Source organism: Spea bombifrons, chromosome 12 (genome assembly GCF_027358695.1).
Source record: "Spea bombifrons isolate aSpeBom1 chromosome 12, aSpeBom1.2.pri, whole genome shotgun sequence".
Taxonomy (NCBI): domain Eukaryota; kingdom Metazoa; phylum Chordata; class Amphibia; order Anura; family Pelobatidae; genus Spea; species Spea bombifrons.
Genome location: NC_071098.1, coordinates 33725949 through 33751599, shown reverse-complemented (window position 1 = coordinate 33751599; position 25651 = coordinate 33725949). Strand labels below are relative to the sequence as shown.

Below are 25651 nucleotides of genomic sequence, written 5' to 3'. Positions count from 1 at the left end.
CATTAAATGCCAGTATTACATTTACCTGCTAAGGATTAGAAAAATAAGATTTTTTTTGTAATAAGAGTTTGTTTTAGGTACTATGAAAGTCTGAGTGTTTGAGGCATTTTGGGAACTCTTCTGCCCCTGTCTTAAAACAAGACAAAGCTGTGGGGGGAAGGGCACAGGTGCATCATGGGAGATGCGATCATTACAAAATATCTTTCAGCAGTAAACCGTTTTACGGGTATTTTTCTGATTTTCATCACTCATGGCCCATGTATCCAAACCAAGAGCCTTCAACCCCAAAATGCCCCTGAAATCATCAGCAGCGTGGGCTCGGGACGCAGGCTCGGGATAGGCGTCTGGGTTGCGGGCTGGGCATAGGCGTTTGGGCTGCGGGCTCGGGACGCGCGCTGTCACCCCAGCAGCCGGCGGGTGCAGGGGCCGAAGCACTAGCTGGTATGTCATTACCTGTCACACGTGTCACATTCAGGTTATCGCTCTGTTTACACAATAAAATCCCGGTTACATTACCTGCTCGTAGCGTTTGGCCTCTTCAGATGTTCAACGCGTCTCGATCCAAGTAACAGAAGCATGAGCACCAAACTCAGCGCTGTCCGGGCCGGGGCCCCAGGACCCCGGAGGAAGTAAAACACGCAGATGGAAAGAGCAATTTACAAACATTGCATGTACATGTTTATTCTCACAACAGATACAAATAGCAACTTTTAAACTGTTTCCCCTTCTTTTTTTTTGATACATAATTCAAACTGATATTCCTTCTGCGACCTGTCAGTTTCTTAATCCCCTATAATTTCATTTAATGAGAGAGATAACTAGGTTCTAAATACATGTGGCTTGTATTTCATATAGAAAAAAAGGAGCGGTGTTAATATGTATATAGGGTATTTACACGGTATTAACATGCTGACGGCATAACCTTTACACAACACATTAGAAGCGGGGGAGGGGAGCCAAAAATCCAGCCTAACAGAAATGAACTAAAGATACGACTTAAAATAATACAATTAAGGCTTAAAACGAGTATAAAAATAACAGGTCAGCACCCCCGGCTTTATACACGTAGCGGGCCCTGTACTTACCCCCCAAAGCCTCTGCTCAGCAATACAACTAAAGAGAGTATTAACTCTGCTAATCGGGTTACCCCATGGGGGGTGCGGTGCCGGTGGGCGCCCCTCTTCTGATCTCCGGGTGGCAGGAGGTGGGTGAGGTGTGCGAGATGGACGAGTGGGGGGTACGGGGTCTGGCCGCGGCTGAAAGGGTGACTGATAAAAAAAACCCATTCTCCTTTTCCCAGAGAGCTCATTAAGTAACTAATGGGTTAAACGCTCCAGAATCACCAAGACACTGGATTTCTAGACACGCCATTGGAAGATACTCCAAGATTCGATTTAATCGACAGAATATCCCAACATTTTCTTTTGGAGACGCTTTTAAGTTCTTTTTAAAAAAAATGCTAAAAGATCAATTATTCTGATAAAAACGAGTGACGAGCCGACGGCCGCTTACGTTAAATAACGATCCAAATTACACTTCTGCTTCAATTCTCTCCCTCCGTTCACACAAAATTATCTGTTCCTTTAAAAGAAATTGAAGGTGCCGACGGGCACCACCGACACTCACCGAGTGTCTGAAGTTTCCCGGTACGGCCGCCTCGCCTCGTTTCCGTGCCCGTCCTGCCCCGGCCATTCCCAGGAACACCAGGAGCTTCGTGTGCAAACTGCCTAACTGCCCCGGGAACTCACAAGAGCTGACACTTACCGTGCAAACACTCAGCCCTCAAATAACGTTAGACTGAAACCAGGACCCTCAGTCTGGGGGAGAAAGCTCCGGCCCTTGGGTAATTACACGGGGTCTGCGGCTCCGGCCATAAGAACTCCATATATCAGGAAACGTGATCTGCTACGCTCCCATTGGGTGTTTTTCAGCCAATCGGTGAAGCCGCAGTGCGCTAATATTTCACTAAAGACACCCGCCGAGTTCATTGCCGGGTTCAGCAGCTGAAGCGTCACCGTTATCTGAAAGACACGCCGTTCGAGTGGGGTAAATACTGTAAATAGGGGCTTTATTAGGGTAACTTCCGTCTGTAAGCGGCATCTACACCTTGAAATCATGGACCTTAACTAACCGTTACCCTCATGCGAGGGCAATAAATGCCCGTCTTCCACGAGCTCAGCAGGTAGAACGGGGCTGTAAGCGATATATATTTTCACGGTTACAGCCAACGTCAGAACGGGGCATCTCAGGAGCCCGTGGCCATCAAAAACAAGACTCGGCGGCGTATAGAATTCCATGGAATGTTTCTTTACTAGACATGAGAGGGTTAAGGACCTGAGGAGGTTATTTCCCATTGTAAGTGATAATACGGGCCATGTACTAAACACCAAAGACAAAAACACCCACCTGGGCTGCCACGCACGTCACAGAAAACAGGAGATCCCCGTAAAGCCGGCGCCTTATAACCTTGACAACGCTTCGACTTAAAGCTGGTATAACCTGCTAAGGCACAGGACCTATCGGCACGGCTGAGGATTCCCACAAAAGGGCAGGAATTCAGGATCACTAGGACTGGCCGGGAGATCCTGAAAGCCTCTGTATCGGGGCCTATTAAGGTCTGGCTCGTAGGACCTGTGCTTTAAGGCAGGACAGGGTTTTTTGTTTCTGGGGCAGTAAATTCCAAATTGAGCCCTAAACAACTTGGGACGAAGTGTGCATTACTCAGTTACTGCGCTGGCTAGGTTTCCACTTAATTCTATAGTATCTCTATATACAATAGCCTCTCAAACGTCTGCCACCAACATAAGTGCCTTATTGCAATAGCAAAGAATGTAATCTAATACCTGCATTACAAAAATAAAAACGGAGAGCTCCCTGGACAGGCCGCCGGCGCCAGCAAAGGCCACTCCGTTATTTGGTCAGATCCCCGACAGTCATTGCCGCCAGTAGGAACAGAACAAGCCTCCTGCAGATACACAACCTCTTCCCAGGCAATGAGGGGGTAAACAGCCTCATAGGTCATAAGAGCAGGTCACTGGAGGTGATACACTCCACCACGGGGTCAATGGAGGTCATACGCTCCGCCGCCGGGTCTCTGGAGGTTATACGCTCCGCCACAGGGTCAATGGAGGTAATACGCTCCGCCACGGGGTCACTGGAGGTCATACGCTCCGCCACGGGGTCACTGGAGGTCATACGCTCCGCCACGGGGTCACTGGAGGTCATACGCTCCGCCACGGGGTCACTGGAGGTCATATGCTCTGCCACGGGGTCACTGGAGGTCATACGCTCCGCCGCCCGATCACTGGAGGTTATACGCTCCGCCGCCGGGTCACCGGAGGTTATATGCGCCGCCACGGGGTCACTGGAGGTCATACGCTCTGCCACGGGGTCACTGGAGGTCATACGCTCCGCCGCCCGATCACTGGAGGTTATACGCTCCGCCGCCGGGTCACCGGAGGTTATATGCTCCGCCGCCGGGTCACTGGAGGTTATATGCGCCGCCGCCGGGTCACTGGAGGTTATATGCGCCGCCGCTGGGTCACTGGAGGTTATTTGCTCCGCCGCCGGGTCAGCGGGGCGTTATACGGTTTGACTTCTTGGGACACTTGGGACGATTTCTTGGAAAGTTCGGCAAGGACCAGGTTTTCAGCCCGGGGACTCCAGCTGTTGGGAGCGCAAGTTCATTGCCCCTCACATCTTACAAGTCTCCATTTTCTTTAGTTTTCCCCAATTAGCAGCACCAAATTCTTGGCCAATAAATAGGACATTTTTATTGTTTTCTTGTATGTAAAAAAATGGAGGATAAAAAAAGTTTGGGTAACATAAACAGATATAAAATGTGAGAGGTTCAAAGTGCTAGGCTGGGGACTTTGCATGTCACCAAAATGTGTTGGGCAAACAAGACGTCACGTCCAGGTTCACGCTGCTTTCACTCAGTAGGTCTCACCGAGAAATCCCAAAGGCAACTGCACAGGAGGAGCACGTGGAGATCCGGAGGTAAAATCATTTACTAGCAACCCATCTGGAAAATTTGGCCATCCAGAATCAAATTGTAATTGTTACCGGGCCGCCAAGGAGCACCCTCTGCACCAAATTGTGTCCAACAGAGCTTGGCAAACATCCAGACGAGCCCAGAGCAAAGAGGGCAACCAGTAGGTCCGATGAAAGAAAGCGAGTGGCAGACTCCATGTCATCCCTTCCATCCGAGTAACTGGATCCCAAATTGGGAGCTGGAGCTCAGGCTACCCCACTCCAGAAGATCCACCCGGGTCCTGGGAATGGGGTGTGAGGGGCAGAGAGGAACCCCAGTGTCCAGCAGCCCTGGTCTTTCTTTAGATGAGGGAGATCCGGACAGGAATGCCGGGAGACTCGGTCCTCTGGGGAGAATGATGGTTGACCAGATGCTCCACTACTGTATGTTTAGACATGTGCTTCATTAAATACGTCTCCTGGAGGGCGAGAGAGAGGAATATGAATTTCACGAAGAGGACAGTCACTTCCTGTACACACAGGAAGTTCTCACGTTACAGCAGACCACATATGACCGTCTAACCGACTGGACCAGCCGCTGTCATTCCTCCACACGGAGTGAGTGCGAGGCGGTGGGAGTAGACGCAGCGTACGTGCCAGACAGCATTACATTACAGCATACAACACGCACAATACACAGCCGGACGGGATAGACACACGGAGCAGGACACGTGACACTCACCGAGGTGTACGCTCGGCCACACATACTGCAACAGTAAGCCTTGGCGTGTTTAACGGCATGCGCAGAGAGGTGGATCTGAAGGGACGCGGAGTCTGAGTACGCCCGGTAGCAGTTGGGACACTTGTACGGTTTATCTTTGTTGTGTTGTCGCTGGTGAGACTGCGAGGAGTGAAACACAGAATAAAGTCACGAGTGAGCGTACAGAAACACTTCCCGTGACATCCCTGCGGGACCCGTAACTGGGGCATGAAACAGAGAAAACAGAAAGTGACCTGTAACTAAACGTGCATTTACCACGAGCCTCAAAAAATCACCTGATGCCCCGGGAGGGGGACATGTACCCCATACCACGGCCGAGAGACCCAGTCTGTGACCGAATCCACCCACCTGCAGGTTGGAGAGCTGCGTGAAGGCCTTTTCACAGCCGGGCTGCGGACACTTGTAGGGTCGGTCACCGGTATGAATTCTTTAAAAGAAGAAAGACAGTAAGAAATGGGGCGCCGGCAGGACTGTGAGCGTTGGGTGGCAGCCATTGGTGTTTTCTGTAAACCCTGGAGTGGGCATTTAAGAGTCACAGTCGGGGCTCTGAGGGGTCAGGGAGCCGCTCACCTGGTGTGCTGCTGGAGGTGTGAAAGCTGGCGGAAGGACTTCTCACAGTACGAGCAGTGATAGGGCTTAACGCCGAGGTGAATGCGTAGGTGCTGAGCAAGGTAGGAAGCGTTGGCAAAGGATTTGGAGCAATGTGGGCACTTGTGGGGTTTGGCCTCCGTGTGGGACTTCGAATGGATCTGCATCTCTGACTTGGTGAAGAACGTCAAAGGGCAAACTTTGCACCTAAACACGAAAAGGGGGTTCAAAGATTCATCAGCCCGTTTAACAGGTTGAAAAACGAAAGGAGCCTAGAACAGCCCCCAGCCCATCGAGACAGCACCGGGAACACCCCCCCCAGCCCATCGAGACAGCACCGGGAACACCCCCCCCAGCCCATCGAAACAGCACCGGGAACACCCCCCCAGCCCATCGAGACAGCACCGGGAATACCCCCCAGCCCATCGAGACAGCACCGGGAACACCCCCCCCAGCCCATCGAGACAGCACCGGGAACACCCCCCCCAGCCCATCGAAACAGCACCGGGAACACCCCCCCAGCCCATCGAGACAGCACCGGGAATACCCCCCAGCCCATCGAGACAGCACCGGGAACACCCCCCCCAGCCCATCGAAACAGCACCGGGAACACCCCCCCAGCCCATCGAAACAGCACCGGGAACACCCCCCCAGCCCATCGAGACAGCACCGGGAATACCCCCCAGCCCATCGAGACAGCACCGGGAACACCCCCCCCAGCCCATCGAGACAGCACCGGGAACACCCCCCCCAGCCCATCGAGACAGCACCGGGAATACCCCCCCAGCCCATCGAGACAGCACCGGGAATACCCCCCCAGCCCATCGAGACAGCACCGGGAACACCCCCCCAGCCCATCGAGACAGCACCGGGAATACCCCCCCAGCCCATCGAGACAGCACCGGGAATACCCCCCCAGCCCATCGAGACAGCACCGGGAACACCCCCCCAGCCCATCGAAACCGCACCGGGAACACCCCCCCCCAGCCCATCGAGACAGCACCGGGAACACCCCCCCCAGCCCATCGAGACAGCACCAGGAAGACCCCCCAGCCCATTGAGACAGCACCAGGAAGACCCCCCCAGCCCATCATAGTTGTCCACACCTCTGGTATTGTAAAGGTGCAGTTACAAAGAGAAACGTGCAGTGAGCGGACATTCCCGTGGCCAGGGGCCATGCTTGGATGTTACAAACCTGTAGGTTTTTCCCTCTTTGCCAATATCTCCCGAGGCCAGGATAGGGTATGGGACAACAAGGACTGGTGGTCCTGGGGGGTTCTCAGCTTTAATCTTCTTGCGCCCCCTTTCTGGCTTTGTGGGTCCTAGCAGACTGTGCCCCTGGATGGTTTTAATGGAATCCAACGTGGGGGAGCTCGTGATCCCTGAGATGAGGGTGGGTGAAGTGGCAATAAGTCGGGTCTGGCTGTTGGAGGTTGGCGTTGAGGGGGTACCGCTAGTGGTACCGGTGCTGGACTCTGAGGTGCTAACAGTCGTGCGGGAGGAGGTCAGACCCAGCCCTGCGGAGTAAGATGGCCAAGAAAACAAAGGGGAGAAAATACAGCGAATGAGAACGATCAACCAAGAGCCAAACTGCAGCCATCACAGGACCAAAATCATACCAAGTATAACAGCTTTCGTGGCCCTGACACACGTCACAACATTTAGTCCTGACACATCTCACGTGAACCAGGAGCCCGACGCGGTTTGCCCCTGCTACATTTCACATTCATAGGACCCCATGCAACACCAACACCCTAACGCATTTTGTTGATATCCCACCAACCAATTGCATTTTCTATATGGGACCCTAATGTGTTTTACAACACTGGGAACCCAACGCATTTCACACCCCTGAGAGCCTGTCACATTTCACAGCGATGCCCATCCCCAGGGCATTTCCCGTCATTTAGTATCGCCTGACCTGCTTACACGTTTCATATCACTGGAACCCTGACACTCCGCGTCTCCCAGGGACCCTGACTTCATGTCCCTCGAATCCTGTATCATATTTCCTAACCCCTAACATTGTACGGTCACCGACACACTTCACGTACTATGTACACAGCCCCCCCAACGCATTTCACATCCCAGCACCCTGACACGTCTCCCAGGGGTCTTTAATCATCTGTGCCCTGGACTCGGATTAGGGGTCTGCTGGTCAATTTAATATCCTCTAGCTAGCAATTTGCACCGCCAAAGCCTCAGCCACTTACCCCGCGCGTTTCACAGCCCTGAATGGCTAGGAACCCAGCTCCATCCATCTCATCCGCACCAATCAGCACCACGGGTTCGGTTCTTGCATTCCCCCGAAATGGTCTCAGCACTCTCTCTCCAGCAACAACTTCTACCCAACGACCTCCCGCTCCATTTACCCACCTACATATGTACTTCTGCTCCCCCACCTTCCGTGTCCAGAGTGTAAATTACCAGTGACGGTGCTGGTGGCCGGCCGCGCATGGAGTGCCACGTCGGGCTGCGGGACGGCTTGTGGGTGCAGACCCGGGACCTGTTGGAGTTTCTGCAGGGACATGACAGACTGACTGGTTTCTGCAGGCGACGGGGGGATAAGCAAAGGCTGCTGGGAAGGAACAGATGTCGGAGGCAAGTGAGGAGGTCGAATCTTCTCGGCCATCAGCTGCTCCTTGATCTTGTTTATCAGAACCAGGTTATCCAACTGTGCAGAGAGGAGGAGAGCGGGTGAGAAGCGGGTGAGAAGCGGGGGGGGACGCGAGTGAGAAGCAGGGGGGGGCGCGGGTGAGAAGCGGGTGGGACGCGGGTGAGAGGCGGGTGAGAAGCGGGGGGGGGCGCGGGTGAGAAGCGGGGGGGACGCTGGGGGGACTCACAACTCCCAGATACATTTCATGGCAGAGGGCGCGCGGCGGAACCGACACATCACCAGTCACTCACCGCCTGACTACTATACGCGGGAGCTTCGCGGCAATGATGGCGGATCTGCGCTGCCGGCAACGGACTCCTAAATATCTAGAAAAGGCAAAGGCCCCAAAAACGGCAAAACCCCAGGAAAATGGCATCTCCAACGATGCGCCCGATCGGCTTCCCCTTTGCCCTTTCTATATATTTATGGGAACGTCTTGGCGTCCTCCTTATTACATCATCATATTTCATACCACATTCTGTTGTGTTTTGTGTTCCAGAGCTTGGTGGGCCCTACACTCTGTGTACGCGCATTTTGATGACATCACAGCAGATTTCCCGTAAAGAGGGGGCACCAGGGACACGGTTCAAGAGACACACAGAGACAGCATGAAAGAGACTGCTAGGAACACACACCAACAAGCCATGCGAGGCAGAGCAGGCAGCGGGAGACACACTGAAAGCTCACTGACAGAATTCCGGTGGTCAGCAGCTGATCTATTCCCTGAAACAAAAGTCAGTGATGTCATCAAAAAGCGCGAGACAGAAAGGTTTGCGGTCTGGCCAGTCACCAAAAGACGCATATGATACGGTTTATACGGCTCTAGGTGTCATGTCGGACGGGGTTAAATAACACCGTCAGGGCCAATCACAGCTGCGCTTTCCAGAACCAGTTATATTTAACCCTTCGCTGCCAGACCTGATGAATAATGTGCCAAAATATCCTATTATGTGTCAATGAGCGAGACATTTACCCCCAGAGCACAAAATCCAGAAAGGCCGGGGCATGGAGCTCAAACGAAATCCCTCATTTAACAAAAATCACCCTCAACGCTTCTCTGCTTACAGCGAGGAGCCAATCGGGAGCAGGGGCCCAGGGGCATCATGGGAAAGAATATGCTCTAGTGCTCGAGACGGAAACGTGTCTTATTAAAAATAATTGAAATACAACTTCATGTGCGCTGAATGAGAGCTGCGCAGGTTCCTGGCCGCTGTAGGAGGAGCCCAAATAAATCTCTCTGCAGCACTAACTGGCAGCATGCACCGGATGCACCCCAAACATGCATTCATGTTAATAACCAATCTCTTTCGTTAGCAGACCACGCGCCTCGACACGCACAGCCACACAACACGCGCCCCTTCACGTGGCCAATGAAAACACTGGAGACTAAAATACCCCCCAGATACAGAGTCAGGCAGGCGCTCCGATGGGTTTCTGAAAGCCAGCGGGTCCTAGGGGCTACTAAACGGGGCATGCAGATGATAAAAGCAGGGTTACTGCAGGCAATATATGTAACCAACATGCTAACCACGGCTCAACATCACGTGACCAATCGGACACCTCTCAACGTGAGTTTGATAACGTTAATGGTGTGCGATTAGCGCAGCCGCTTCAGCACAAACTAGCAACATACCTCGGTCACACATCTAGGAGACACGCCATCCACACAGCGGACACGTCAACAAACACACAGCACTACACGCAATGTTGGAGCTTTATAAATAAGATCTAATAAAGCCGTGGCCTACAGTGTACACGTGGATATCAGCACGTTTTAGGGTGCTGGGTTTTCCACGGGATGTTTGGCGGCCATAAGCCACAGAGGGGCCCTGGCACTTTTGAGAGGAGATAGGTTGACAGCCCGAGACGTGTAGCCAGGGGCCCCAGCCTCACATCGCACTTCCTTTTTGCCCCCAGGAGGTCCTAGACGGAGCGGCGTTTGGTGATCTTCCTGATCACGTGGCGGCTGCCGGGGCTCCGTGCCGTTGGCGTCTGGGCGCTCTGCCCACGTATGGGTTTAAGGAGCGTTAAATAATAGTTCCCGGAGCCGCCGCCGTGTCCCTGGCGCTGGCGCTAACCCAACTTACATCATGTTTTAGAAGTGCACATAGTGGCCCCTCGCTGCGTTTGCCCCGAATTCATCGCCCGGGGTCTACGGGGGTCTCTGGTGGCAGCGCAGGAAGTCACGGTGGATTGCAGGGGGTCATTTGACACAGAGGATTCTAGCCTTACCTGGCTGGGCATGGTGGGAGGTGGAGGCCAAAAATACGGATTGTTAAAGCGCGGTTCGGCCATCCTGCAAGAATGAGAGAGAGTTACCAAGTGGATTAGAGGCTCACATGCTGATCACAACAATCGGGGCACCATTATTAGTAATCGCTATTTATAAAGCGCCAACATATGCCACGGCTGTGTACAATGGTTAGTTATTCACAAGAAAGCCCTTGGGGCCACGAACCTCACAAATATCACCACCCCGGGTCACGCATGTTCTGTGTACTGCGGTAAATACACAACTCCAATCCACAGCAGCCAGCCGAAAGCCGATGCCCCCCATTCCTACCCCACAAGTTACCCCACATACCTCACGTGTCCTACAATCTCCAAAGCTGGGATTTTACATTAAGAAAGACGGGGGGAAAAGGGAGCCGGGATCTCTGCTACCTGCCCCGAGGGGCTTCTCCGGGATCAGAGGCTGAACACAAATACCCAGGATTCAGATACATTCCCTGCAACAATCTGCCCCTGACGGGGGTGCGTCTGGCAGGTTCCTTTGTCGCCCCGCAGCCAGCAGTGAATGTGTTAACCCGGAGCCTCCCGTGGAATGCTGTGAAATCCCGGCTTGTTTATTTGTATCCCAGGGTCAGTTCCTGCGCAGCTCGGGCCTCAAACACACAGAGGGGGCAGACGCTACTATTAACCCTTACAGGAACCAAACCTTTCAGCAAACAGCCCTCACCGAGATGAAAAAGACCGAAAATCAGAATATTAAAAAAAAAAAACAAGATCGCTGCACTGTGCAGAAAACGGGCCACAATGTGCAGCGGCAGGCACGGGCACGGCAAGTTATCCGGACCCCGGCTCCTCCGCCTGGACCCCGGCGCCCGACTCCTCCCCCCGGACCCCGGTGCACGACTCCGGGTCCTCCCCCCAGACCACGGTGCCCGACGCCGGCTCCTCCCCCCAGACCCCGGTGCCCGACCCCGGCTCCTCCGCCCAGACCCCGGCGCCCGACCCCGGCTCCTCCGCCCAGACCCCGGCGCCCGACCCCGGCTCCTCCGCCCAGACCCCGCGCCTGACCCCGGCTCCTCTCCCCAGACCTCGGTGCCCGACCCCGGCTCCTCCGCCCAGACCTCGCGCCTGACCCCGGCTCCTCCGCCCAGACCTCGCGCCTGACCCCGGCTCCTCCGCCCAGACCTCGCGCCTGACCCCGGCTCCTCCGCCCAGACCTCGCGCCTGACCCCGGCTCCTCCGCCCAGACCTCGCGCCTGACCCCGGCTCCTCCGCCCAGACCTCGCGCCTGACCCCGGCTCCTCCGCCCAGACCTCGCGCCTGACCCCGGCTCCTCCGCCCAGACCTCGCGTCTGACCCCGGCTCCTCCGCTCAGACCTCGCGCCTGACCCCGGCTCCTCCGCTCAGACCTCGCGCCTGACCCCGGCTCCTCTCCCCAGACCTCGGTGCCCGACCCTGGCTCCTCTCCCCAGACCTCGGTGCCCGACCCTGGCTCCTCCGCCCAGACCTTGCGCCCGACCCCGGCTCCTCCGCTCACACCTCGCGCCTGACCCCGACTCCTCCGCTCAGACCTCGCGCCCGACCCCAGCTCGCTGTCAACCACCAGGGAAAATTCCAATTCACAAGAACAAAAATTAAGAAAGAAATAAATTAATGAACCAAGATATTAAACCAACACAACAAAAAACAGGACGGCCATAGCAGGGAGATAGAGTGGCGAGACCTCACGAGACAGCCCGCTGGGGAGATGCTCTCTGGGCTTCATGTCTCCACACGCGTGTGAACAGATTACTGCAGTAGAAAACAGAATATTTGACTAAACCGTGTCTGTCTTAGACGTCACGTTACCGTGATCTCCGCCACCCTCAGAACCGGACAAAAAGCCACATTGTGAGCATGTAAAAAAAACAAGAGAGTGAGCACAGGGTCCACACCGCCCGTTATCAAACCTCTCTGCTGGGCGGCAGACTTCTATTAAGAGAAATATTGTGCAGGACCAGGGGAAATGTTATTACAGCTGCAGCCGGGGCTTACGGCTCCAAATAACCCCCGTCTCTGCCCCACCAGAAACCACCCCACGGCTCGCAGCCTGCTGAACGGGCCGCGATGTTCTGTCATATTACATAGGGGGCGTTTTTATGACCCTTTCATTCCCAGATCGGCATGTTACAGAGATGACTCCCCCCCATTTAAACCACAATGTATGTTTCTGCGGAAAGGAAGCAGACACGGGTCACATGATCCACTACCCGCCAATCACAAATGAGCATTCAACATCCAACACAAAACTGTCCACACAACATCCACGTAACAACGAAATCTCTCAATGGCAGATCGATAACACGGCAGCGTCCGTCACAACCGAGTTTACAGCTTGGAGGTCTCTCCCCCTCTGACTACAAACGCCCTCCGAGCCCCTCGCCAAATAAATGGGGGTCGCAGACAGAAACTGTAACCATCTGCAACACGCGCATTCTAGCCTGACAACATATGCATTCTAACCCATGCACGCCAACACGCGCACTCTTAGCCATACGCGCCAACACTTCATGCACATTCCAACCCATACACTGCATGCACATTCTAACTCATACACTGCGTGCACATTCTAACCCATACACTGCGTGCTCATTCTAACCCATACACTGCATGCTCATTCTAACCCATACACTGCATGCTCATTCTAACCCATACACTCCATGCTCATTCTAACCCATACACTGCATGCACATTCTAACTCATACACTGCGTGCACATTCTAACCCATACACTGCGTGCACATTCTAACCCATACACTGCATGCACATTCTAACCCATACACTGCATGCTCATTCTAACCCATACACTGCATGCTCATTCTAACCCATACACTGCATGCTCATTCTAACCCATACACTGCATGCTCATTCTAACCCATAAATGACCCCATGTTCATTCTAGCCCATAGGCAGATTTAGACATTCATGAATTTTCTCTTAGTTAAATCGATTCTCCAGGGATCCAGGAAGACAGGAAGTGTAAAAAAACAAAACAATAGCAGGACCACGAGCGGACACGGGACGCAGGGCTTAAATTTCATTCTTAATATTTCAGATTTTCAAATTTTAATAGATTTACAGAAATATTGATCAAAAGTCTCACAATTGGGATTGTTTTCACTAAACTCTTTGCGGTAGAAGGCTGTCAGAGACATTACTGCACGGAGCCGCCATAAAAATAATTTTGAGGTATAGTATTTCTCGGGGGGGGGGATTATCGTCGCAGTATGGTAACAACCGCCACAAAAAATCCATTAGAGAAAAATTAAACCTCTCCCAAGGAAACATCAGAAAGGGTCTCACAACCAAAATCTGCTTTCACGACAAGGACTGGCCGGCATCAGAAGGTCCGACGGTCAGGGATGCTGCCGATTCTACTAACGCACGAAGGGCGATTAGGAGATGACTGTAAATTCTCAGTGAGAAACATGAAGGTCCAGCTTAGAGAAGAACCACAGAAGGACCCCCACGGAGACCCTGGCAGCGTGGGCTGGGGGTCTACACACAATCCTTCAGCTAGATTTCTTTTACTGATATAGAGTTTCACATGGGCACCCGGTAACACGTATCAGCCGCAAGCAAAGTAACTATGTGAATAGAAACCAGATTAAACTACAGGAAAGTGAAGCGAAGTAACAGCGTCTGTGAATAGAAAACAGATTAAACTACAGGAAAGTGAAGCGAAGTAACACCGTCTGTGAATAGAAAGCAGATTAAACTACAGGAAAGTGAAGCGAAGTAACACCGTCTGTGAATAGAAAGCAGATTAAACTACAGGAAAGTGAAGCGAAGTAACACCGTCTGTGAATAGAAAGCAGATTAAACTACAGGAAAGTGAAGCGAAGTAACAGCGTCTGTGAATAGAAAGCAGACTAAACTACAGGAAAGTGAAGCGAAGTAACACCGTCTGTGAATAGAAAGCAGATTAAACTACAGTAAAGTGAAGCGAAGTAACACCGTCTGTGAAGAGAAAGCAGACTAAACTACAGGAACGTGAAGCGAAGTAACAGCGTCTGTGAATAGAAAGCAGACTAAACTACAGGAAAGCGAAGCAACACCGTCTGTGAATAGAAAGCAGACTAAACTACAGGAAAGTGAAGCGAAGTAACACCGTCTGTGAATAGAAAGCAGATTAAACTACAGGAACGTGAAGCGAAGTAACAGCGTCTGTGAATAGAAAGCAGACTAAACTACAGGAAAGTGAAGCGAAGTAACACCGTCTGTGAATAGAAAGCAGATTAAACTACAGGAAAGTGAAGCGAAGTAACAGCGTCTGTGAATAGAAAGCAGACTAAACTACAGGAAAGTGAAGCGAAGTAACACCGTCTGTGAATAAAAAGCAGACTAAACTACAGGAAAGCGAAGCGAAGTAACACCGTCTGTGAATAGAAAGCAGACTAAACTACAGGAAAGTGAAGCGAAGTAACACCGTCTGTGAATAGAAAGCAGATTAAACTACAGTAAAGTGAAGCGAAGTAACACCGTCTGTGAAGAGAAAGCAGACTAAACTACAGGAACGTGAAGCGAAGTAACAGCGTCTGTGAATAGAAAGCAGACTAAACTACAGGAACGTGAAGCGAAGTAACAGCGTCTGTGAATAGAAAGCAGACTAAACTACAGGAAAGTGAAGCGAAGTAACACCGTCTGTGAATAGAAAGCAGATTAAACTACAGGAAAGTGAAGCGAAGTAACACCGTTTGTGAAGAGAAAGCAGACTAGACTACAGGAAAATGAAGCGAAGTAACAGCGTCTGTGAAGAGAAAGCAGACTAAATTACAGGAAAGTGAAGCGAAGTAACAGCGTCTGTGAATAGAAAGCAGACTAAACTACAGGAAAGTGAAGCGAAGTAACACCGTTTGTGAAGAGAAAGCAGACTAAACTACAGGAACGTGAAGCGAAGTAACAGCGTCTGTGAATAGAAAGCAGACTAAACTACAGGAAAGTGAAGCGAAGTAACATCGTCTGTGAATAGAAAGCAGATTAAACTACAGGAAAGTGAAGCGAAGTAACACCGTCTGTGAATAGAAAGCAGACTAAACTACAGGAAAGTGAAGCGAAGTAACACCGTTTGAGAAGAGAAAGCAGACTAGACTACATCCAGAATGCATTTCAGTAAAGGAGCTGACGGGGCGGCGTGCACAAGGCAGGTATATACCGTATGTGGATGCGGCTGCATTAGGACCCCAGCCCTCCTATCCCAGAGACCTTCACAGCGCATGCGCGAAGACCACCTACATCAGCAAACTAAACAGTGCAACGCGTGAACCCTGGTGAGACCAGCTAAGGGCAGATCCGCCAATACTCTCTCGGACATAGTTACCAGCTCCGCATCGGCTGGCATTAGATTGTCAGCTCCTATGATCAGCAGCCTCCCACCCTTGTGATTCCGGTTTGGGGAATCCAGGTCGCCCCGCACACACCACCACCAAATTTACCCCCCAAAAAAGCTATTTTACACATGCACATAAACATTTACTCAAATAACTACAGTTACACGTCAAAGTCACGCCACACACATGAAAGTTACACGCCACACACATGAAAGTTACACGCCACACACATGAAAGTTACACGCCACACACATGAAAGTTACACGCCACAGCCATGCAGCCATGAAACGCTAAACGTGTACAGCAAAGCCAATAAGCCATTCAATTATTGATCGCTCTGCTCCTGGTCTGATCGGGTCCCACGGAGCCACAGCACCAGGAGCTCTTTAACCCTTGGAGTGCTGACTAAGCCGCAAACACTGCACTACCCAGCCAGGCACTAAAAAGGTTAACAATGCAATAAGTCGCAGCGAGCCGGAGAAAATGCCTCATCGGCAGCACCGCCGACGGACGCCCAGGCCACGGGCCCCGCCACCTCGACGGGGCCCTCACCCCAACTCCCAATTCAAAAAGCAGCTAGAGAGGAAGAGGATAGTTGTTATGGCAACAGCAAATCGCACATTTTACCGACTGCGAAGGCTGGAGCGGAGTCCGAGCATCCGCCACAAAGGCTTTACGAACAAAGGGGTTTGGGCTGAATACTCTGCAGCGCTATACAGTGATACGCTCCGCAGCCGGCCAGCAAGCAGGACCCCAGCCCCCATAACCAGCAGGGCCCCTGGGGAACCCCAGCCCACCCCCTCTGTGGCCCCTCAGGGCCTCTCCCACATTCTCAGACAGTATGAGGTAAATTCGCAGACAAAAGAATAACAGCCGGGCCCAGGGGCGCCATGTTCTGCAGCTTCTGCACCAGGGCTGGAGGAGGGGCAGGGGCCACACACAGGGCTCCCAGGCCGGTCCAGGGGCCACACGCAGACCACCCCTCCCCCACACCGGCAGCTGCAGGGGCCCCGGCGCCCCTCCTCCCAGGCTGAGGTACATAACCCCGTCGGCATCCCATCAATGGGGACACAGGTAGGGGCCCCCGGGTCACAGGGACCCCCACAGCCCCCCAGGGAAGCCCGCCCAGTGTGCACTGGGGCCCATCCCCTCCACCCGGCATGCACAGCGCGGGGCCCCTGGGTGCGGGGACAGGGGCCCCAGGGAGAACTCAGGGCCCGGATTCTGCATACAGACCTGGGGCGGGCGGCAGCGGCACCGAGAGAACCGAGAACCGAAAACCCGCCGACTCCGGCTCCGAGATCCCCCTCCCCAAACCTGCCCCCCGCCTGCCCCCTCCCCCAATCCACCCCCTGCTCCCCCCTCCTGCCCCCTCCCCAAATCCACCCCCCGCACAGCGGAGGGGGCTCACAGCACACACATCATACACTATACACACACTATACATACTATATACACACATCATACACGATATACACACTATATGCACACATCATACACTATACACACACATCATACACTATACACACACTATATGCACACATCATACACACGATATACATACTATACACACACACATCATACACTATACACACACATCATACACTATACACACACTATATGCACACATCATACACACGATATACATACTATATACACACATCATACACTATACACACTATATACACACATCATACATACTATATACACACACATCATACACTATACATACTATATACATACTATATACACACATCATACACTATACACACATCATACACTATACACACTATATACATACTATATACACACATCATACACTATACACACTATATACACACATCATACACGATATACATAATATATACACATATACACTATACACACTATATACATACTATATACACACACATCATACACTATACACACTATATACATACTATATATACACACATCATACACTATACACAATATATACACACATCATACACTATACACAATATATACATACTATATACACACATCATACACTATACACACTATATACATACTATATACACACACATCATACACTGTACACTATATACATACTATATACACACATAATACACTATACACACTATATACACACATCATACACTATACATACTATATACACACATCATACACTATACACACACATCATACACTATACACAGTATATACATACATCATACACTATACACAGTATATACATACACACATCATACACGATATACATACTATATACACACATCATACACTATACATACTATATACACACTATACACACACATCATACACTATACACACTTTATACACACATCATACACTATACACACAATGTTCACACTATACACACAACTCATACACTATACACACTATATACATACTATATACACACATCATACACTATATACATACTATATACACACATCATACACTATACACACTATGTACACACATCATACACGATATACATACTATATACACACACCATACACTATATACACACTAAATGCATACATCATACACTATACACACAATATACATACTATATACACACATCATACACTATATACATACAGCATACACTATACACATACTATATACACACACAGCATACACACTATATACACACATCATGCACTATACATACACACCATACACTATATACATACTATATACACATATCATACACTATACACACTATATACACTCATCATACACTATATACATACTATATACACACATCATACACTATATACACACTAAATGCATACATCATACACTATACACACAATATACATACTATATACACAGCACACACATCATACAATATATATACTAACTACACATCATATATACACATATACATACTATATATATATATACACAGCATACACTATACACACTATATACACAGCACACACATTATTCACTACACACACACTATATACATATCATACTTACACAGCACACACATCATACTATATACACATCATATATACACAACACACACATCATACTATGTACACATTATATACTATATACACACTATATACATATAATATATACACATCGCATACAACATACACTATACATACTATATACAGATCATACACAATGCACACTATATATATACACATCATACACTATACATACTATATACACACATCATATATACACAGCACACTCATCATAGACCATACATATGCCGATACACTCCATCACTATATACGCTGATACGAGACATCACTATATACACTGATATGCTCCATCACTATACACATGGACACGCACCATCACTATACATATGGACACGCACCATCATTATATACACGGACACGCGCCATCACTATATACACGGACACGCGCCATCGCTATACATTTGGACACGCACCATCACTATATACACACGCACCATCACTATATACACGGACACGGGCCATCACTATATACACGGACACGCGCCATCACTATACATATGGACACGCTCCATCACTATATACACGGACACGCGCCATCACTATACATATGGACACGCACCATCACTATATACACACGCACCATCACTATATACACACGCACCATCACTATATACGCGGACACGGGCCATCACTATATACACGGACACGCGCCATCACTATATACACGGACACGCGCCATCACTATACATATGGACACGCACCATCACTATACATATGGACACGCACCATCATTATATACACGGACACGCGCCATCACTATATACACGGACACGCGCCATCACTATACATTTGGACACGCACCATCACTATATACACACGCACCATCACTATATACACGGACACGGGCCATCACTATATACACGGACACGCGCCATCACTATACATATGGACACGCTCCATCACTATATACACGGACACGCGCCATCACTATACATATGGACACGCACCATCACTATATACACACGCACCATCACTATATACACACGCACCATCACTATATACGCGGACACGGGCCATCACTATATACACGGACACGCGCCATCACTATATACACGGACACGCGCCATCACTATACATATGGACACGCACCATCACTATACATATGGACACGCACCATCATTATATACACGGACACGCGCCATCACTATATACACGGACACGCGCCATCGCTATACATTTGGACACGCACCATCACTATATACACACGCACCATCACTATATACACGGACACGGGCCATCACTATATACATGGACACGCGCCATCACTATATACACGGACACGCGCCATCACTATATACGCCGACACGCGCCTTCACTATATACACGGACACGCGCCATCACTATATACACGGGCACGCGCCATCACTATATACACGGGCAAGCCATCACTATATACACGGGCACGCGTCATCACTATATACACCGACACGCGCCATCACTATATACATGGACATGCGCCATCACTATATACATGGACACGCGCCATCACTATATACATGGACACGCGCCATCACCTGAGTACAGTACTGGGCACCAGTGTACAAGAAAGATATAGTGGAGCTGGAGAGGGTTCAAAGACGGGCAACCAGAGTAATAAGGGGAATGGAAGGACTGCAGTACCCAGAAAGATTATCAGAATTAGGGTTATTTAGTTTGGAAAAAAGACGGCTTAGGGGGGACTTAATAACTATGTATAAATATATAAGGGGGCAGTACAGAGATCACTCCCAGGACTGGATCTATAACAAGGGGACATCCTCTACGGCTGGAGGAAAGAAGGTTTCTACACCAGCACAGACGGGGGTTCTTTACAGTAAGAGCGGTGAGACTATGGAACTCTCTGTCAGGTGGTGAGGAGGTGGTAATGGTAAACTCAATAAAAGAGTTTAAAAGGAGCCTGGACGTGTTTCTTGAAAGCAATAATATTACAAGTTATGGATATTAGATTAATAGGGACAGAACGTTGATCCAGGGATTTATTCTGATTCCCAGATTTGGAGTCGGGAAGGAATTTTCCCCCTGGTATGGGGCAATTGGCATCGGCTTCATAAGGGTTTTTTGCCTTCCTCTGGATCAACACAGCAGGCACACAATATGTATATAGGTTCAACTTGATGGACTTTGGTCTTTTTTCAACCTTATGAACTATGTTACTATATACACGGACACGCGCCATCACTATATACACGGACACGCGCCATCACTATATAGACGGGTACGCGCCATCACTATATACACGGGCACGCGCCATCACTATATACACAGGCACGCGCCATCACTATATACACGGGCACGTGCCATCACTATATACACGGGCACGCGCCATCACTATATACACGGGTACGCGCCATCACTATATACACGGGCACTCGCCATCACTATATACACGGGCACTCGCCATCACTATATACACGGGCACGCGCCATCACTATATACACGGGCACTCGCCATCACTATATACACGGACACGCGCCATCACTATATACACGGACACGCGCCATCACTATATAGACGGGTACGCGCCATCACTATATACACGGGCACGCGCCATCACTATATACACGGGCACGTGCCATCACTATATACATGGGCACGCGCCATCACTATATACACGGGTACGCGCCATCACTATATACACAGGCACGCGCCATCACTATATACACGGGCACTCGCCATCACTATATACACGGGCACGCGCCATCACTATATACACGGGCACGCGCCATCACTATATACACGGGCACGCGCCATCACTATATACACGGACACGCGCCATCACTATATACACGGGCACACGCCATCACTATATACACGGGCACGCGCCATCACTATACATATGGACACGCGCCATCACTATATACACGGGCACGTGCCATCACTATATACACGGGCACGTGCCATCACTATATACACGGGCACGCGCCATCACTATGTACACGGACACGCGCCTTCACTATGTACACGGACACGCGCCATCACTATATACGCCGACACGCGCCTTCACTATATACGCCGACACGCGCCATCACTATATACACGGACACGCGCCATCACTATATACACGGACACGCGCCATCACTATATACACGGACACGCGCCATCACTATATACACGGGCACGTGCCATCACTATATACGCCGACGCACCATCACTATATACGCCGACACGCGCCATCACTATATACACGGGCACGCGCCATCACTATATACGCCGACGCGCGCCATCACTATATACGCCGACGCGCGCCATCACTGCAGTGCCAGCTCCATTGTAGTTAAAGTGAGTGAGCCCTAAACTCGCCAGGCCCACGACTCGACTTTCAGTCTAAGTGCAGCCAGTTGAGTTACGTCTGGTGATTGAAGCCGCTGCGAGTGTACCCTGTGATTGACATGATAGTATCATAAGCTCATGCCCCACCAACACAGTACCTAGCCCCACCCATTTTTGTATGCACAGCCTCCGTTTGGCACATTCACATCACGTTAATATAACGCGGGTTCTGGGGTTTGGTGACATGAATGACGCATCAGATCAGCATGAAGACTGGTCGTGGTGAACCCAGTCCTGGCCGTTACACCGTGGCCATAAGAGAATCGCGGCTCTGCCAGGTCACGCCGTACTTGCGAGAGATACGGGCAGCCAGGTCACGGCGTACCTGCGGGAAGATACGGGCAGCCAGGTCACGCCGTACCTGCGAGAGATACGGGCAGCCAGGTCACGCCGTACCTGCGGGAAGATACGGGCAGCCGGGTCACGTCGTACCTGCGAGAGATACGGGCAGCCAGGTCACGCCGTACCTGCGGGAAGATACGGGCAGCCAGGTCACGCCGTACCTGCGGGAAGATACGGGCAGCCAGGTCACGCCGTACCTGCGGGAAGATACTGGCAGCCAGGTCACGCCGTACCTGCGGGAAGATACTGGCAGCCAGGTCACGCCATACCTGCGGGAAGATACGGGCAGCCAGGTCACGCCGTGCCTTCGGGAAGATACGGGCAGCCAGGTCACGTCGTACCTGCGAGAGATACGGGCAGCCAGGTCACGCCGTACCTGCGAGAGATACGGGCAGCCAGGTCACGGCGTGCCTGCAGGAAGATACGGGCAGCCAGGTCACGCCGTACCTGCGAGAGATACGGGCAGCCAGGTCACGCCGTACCTGCGGGAAGATACGTGGCACATTGTCCACCAACCGAACCTCCCTCTCTGAGAGGCCCCTTCCACGATGCATCCATAGGAATCCCTTCCTGCCGGGAACACCACGGGGAGCAGAGAGGCCAAGAAGGGCTTTAACAAACATCCCCACATACCTGCCTGCCCTTAAATAAATACTCAGTCTCTCTGCCTCAGTATTACTACAATAGAGCGGCCAACAGACAGGGACCAACAGCATCTCCAATCTGTTAAGAACGTGGCAAATATTTCAATGGCCAGGTCTGCCCATCCCATGCCCCAAATATATTGGCCCGTACCTGTGCCGAGGCTGTACCCGTGTTCCAGGTGACACTGCCTGTGCCGAGGTTGTACCCCTGTTCATGGTGACACTGTCTGTGCCGAGGCTGTACCTGTGTTCTTTGTGACACTGCCTGTGCCGAGGCTGTACCCGTGTTCCGGGTGACACTGCCTGTACCGAGGCTGTACCCGTGTTCCGGGTGACACTGCCTGTGCCGAGGCTGTAGCCGTGTCCCGGGTGACACTGCCTGTGCCGAGGCTGTACCCGTGTTCCAGGTGACACTGCCTGTGCCGAGGCTGTACCCGTTTCCCGGGTGACATTGCCTGTGCCGAGGCTGTACCCGTGTTCCGGGTGACACTGCCTGTGCCGAGGCTGTACCCGTGTTCCGGGTGACACTGCCTGTGCCGAGGCTGTACTCGTATTCTCTGAGATCACACGCAATCCTAGTGTACATCACAAAGTATGGAACAGGAACTGCGGATTACCAACATGCGTGACCTCTCTTATGCTGGCTGAAACTTGCTGGCCCTGTTTCTGTGCATTGCCCATTGCAGTGATGTGCGGGGAGGTTATCTCCCCGGGGAGTGAAATGAAAAGCTGCAGAAACAAGTGTCTTCCAAGGAAAACTCCATGAAAGAATGATGGGAAATGTTCAGTGATCTAGGGGTGCTCATTGGGGACTGACCCAGTCTGGCAGTGAATGGGTTATGGGATATTGCACACCTGCCCCCTGCCCTCCAGGCTCAGCCTGACGCTCACACTCGCTTTGGAGTCTGAAGAATGTGGTTTAGAAGATGCCGGGTCGGGTCTCATCATGCCGGAGTCTGGAGCCCAGAGCTACTGATGTGTCCCAGATTGGGGGTCGCCCTCTAGTGATTCTTGAATGTTATTACAACCCCTACACAGGGGGCACCATGACGCCTATATATATATTTACCAGACCTGGAATGTGCCACTTGCTGGGAGATAATTTAACACAAGTGCCCCCAGAAAAGGAGAGCATGATTACCCTTTCATCAGCAGCTAGATGTGCGACACAAAGTAACAAGCCCAGCTCTCAACATACGAATACATTAAAACCACATTATAACAGAATATATATCGGATACAAGATGACCAAAGGCTGGACCCCACACAGGGCCCACGTGATTTCTGGGCCACGATCTAATGCTTTTTATTAGAATTCTCCAAATTGATTGTACATCAGGAACGTGAGCGGTGAAGGGCACACCTTGTCTGAGATACCTTGGGCCCACGGGTGGTAGAGACAGACAGACAGACCGGGCCGAACGTCTGGCAGATTCCTCACCCTGCTATCAAATGGTTAACCAAGCGCCTGGTCATACATCCCCGTTAAAGGGTCTCTGTAAATCAGAGATGTTTCCTCTCTCACTGTTCAGAAACTGCCCGGCTTCCTCTCCATTCATCTCTCAACACACAAAGGGCTCCATTCAATAATGTCAGCCCCAGCGCTGCCAATTGTCTGAAAGCCTGTCCTCTGGGGCCACAAGATGACACGCCTAGGGTTAAATGTTTGATTTTAGGAGCAAAGAGCTGCAGGGTTATGTATCAAGAGCAGTCTTGGTTCAAAGTAGTAAAAGTGATGCTGTCGCCATAGCAACCAGAATCTTTCTGTTCACTTCTCCATTGCTACCAGGGCCAATTTCCGGCAGGGTCACCTGGCCTCTTTTCAGAGCCATCCTGCCAAGGGTTGCAGTTGAAGGACTTCAGTGCCCAGCACCCAACTAGAGATCCCCCTGTAACCTGCGGTATCAGACGTTAGTGCACATTGGGCACGAGCGAGCGAAGAATGGCTACCAATCTACCCTTTTGTTTTAGAAAATCAGCCGACTTTGCTCTGAATGCACTGCCCGCTTGCAACAAGGGATATTGCTGACGCCGTCCCTTTAAGCTCCCCCTCCCTCTACTGTCACCAAATGAGCTCTGTGCAGAACAATGAGCGGACTGAACCACACTGAGACACAGGGGAGGGGTGTGTCGGGGGGTTACCTGCCATGCCAAACCGACTCCCTAACACTAGGTGCCCTGAGGTGCCCCTGCAGACTGCTTGCCTGGGGTGTGTGACTCTCCAAGGGCTGCCGGCGGCAGACTCACCTTGGAAGTGCTCAGGTGGTTCGCTCCATGTTCCCAGGGTCCGGACTCCATTCGCTTCTGACTTGGAGGAAAACCGAGGTTTCCGCACCACTGACCGCATCCAGGGAGGCACTGGGGCCGTGCTCGGACTGGGGGTACGCTGACGCAAATGGACCGGTGGGCTCCCAGCTGACGCCTGCGCCACCCCACAGTTAATGCCAAGGCTTGGGGGCTTTTCCTGTTTAATCCTAAAAGCCGGGACCTCGCTAAGGATTACATTCTGGAGAGGAGATGACAGGTAAGAAGACCCACTTCATGCCACAGAGACCCACGCTTGGCAAAGAGACCACGCTATACGCAAACTTCCCGAACACACATCGGACTCCGTGACATTTTTGTCAATTGCTAAAAAAAAAATCAGGTAAAACTAAAGATTCCAGGATTTGTCAGGAGAGCTTGCACTCATGCTCCCCAATGAGTCAAGCTGTGATCTGGTGGCCCATG

At 51.1% G+C, this 25651-nt stretch overlaps 1 protein-coding gene and 1 long non-coding RNA gene across 4 annotated transcripts; one reads left to right on the top strand and one right to left on the bottom strand.

Annotated features, from left to right (window-relative positions):
- The first annotated feature begins 2876 nt into the window (after positions 1–2876).
- LOC128470391 (uncharacterized) lies at positions 2877–3502 on the top strand. Its single transcript, XR_008346025.1, has 3 exons — positions 2877–3040; positions 3161–3220; positions 3491–3502. It is a non-coding gene; the product is annotated as an uncharacterized LOC128470391 (long non-coding RNA).
- A 211-nt stretch (positions 3503–3713) lies between these two features.
- On the bottom strand, positions 3714–25445 carry ZNF362 (zinc finger protein 362). 3 transcript variants are annotated; one of them, XM_053452472.1, is made up of 8 exons: positions 25169–25445; positions 10230–10293; positions 7718–8015; positions 6537–6858; positions 5324–5548; positions 5102–5180; positions 4715–4873; positions 3714–4451 (listed from the first exon to the last, which is right to left on the bottom strand). In XM_053452472.1, exons 2-8 carry the CDS (start codon positions 10290–10292, stop codon positions 4335–4337), a joined length of 1263 nt encoding a protein of 420 aa, XP_053308447.1. In that variant the 5' UTR covers position 10293; positions 25169–25445; the 3' UTR covers positions 3714–4334. The 3 variants fall into 3 exon arrangements, with proteins under 3 accessions (XP_053308447.1, XP_053308446.1, XP_053308448.1); XM_053452471.1 differs by lacking the exon at positions 25169–25445 and adding an exon at positions 16834–16911; XM_053452473.1 differs by lacking the exon at positions 25169–25445 and adding an exon at positions 16834–16911 and having other exon boundaries at positions 7769–8015.
- Positions 25446–25651: the final 206 nt, after the last annotated feature.

Bases quoted from the DNA above. Each gene is read 5' to 3' on its own strand.
- ZNF362 (XM_053452472.1), bottom strand. From the start codon at position 10,292: ATGGCCGAACCGCGCTTTAACAATCCGTATTTTTGGCCTCCACCTCCC. The intron at 5,549-6,536 runs GTTTGTAACATC...TTTCGTGTTTAG, and splicing joins AAAGAGGGAAAAACCTACAG to GTGCAAAGTTTGCCCTTTGA. The intron at 4,452-4,714 runs GTGAGTGTCACG...CTCGCCCTCCAG, and splicing joins GTGGCCGAGCGTACACCTCG to GAGACGTATTTAATGAAGCA.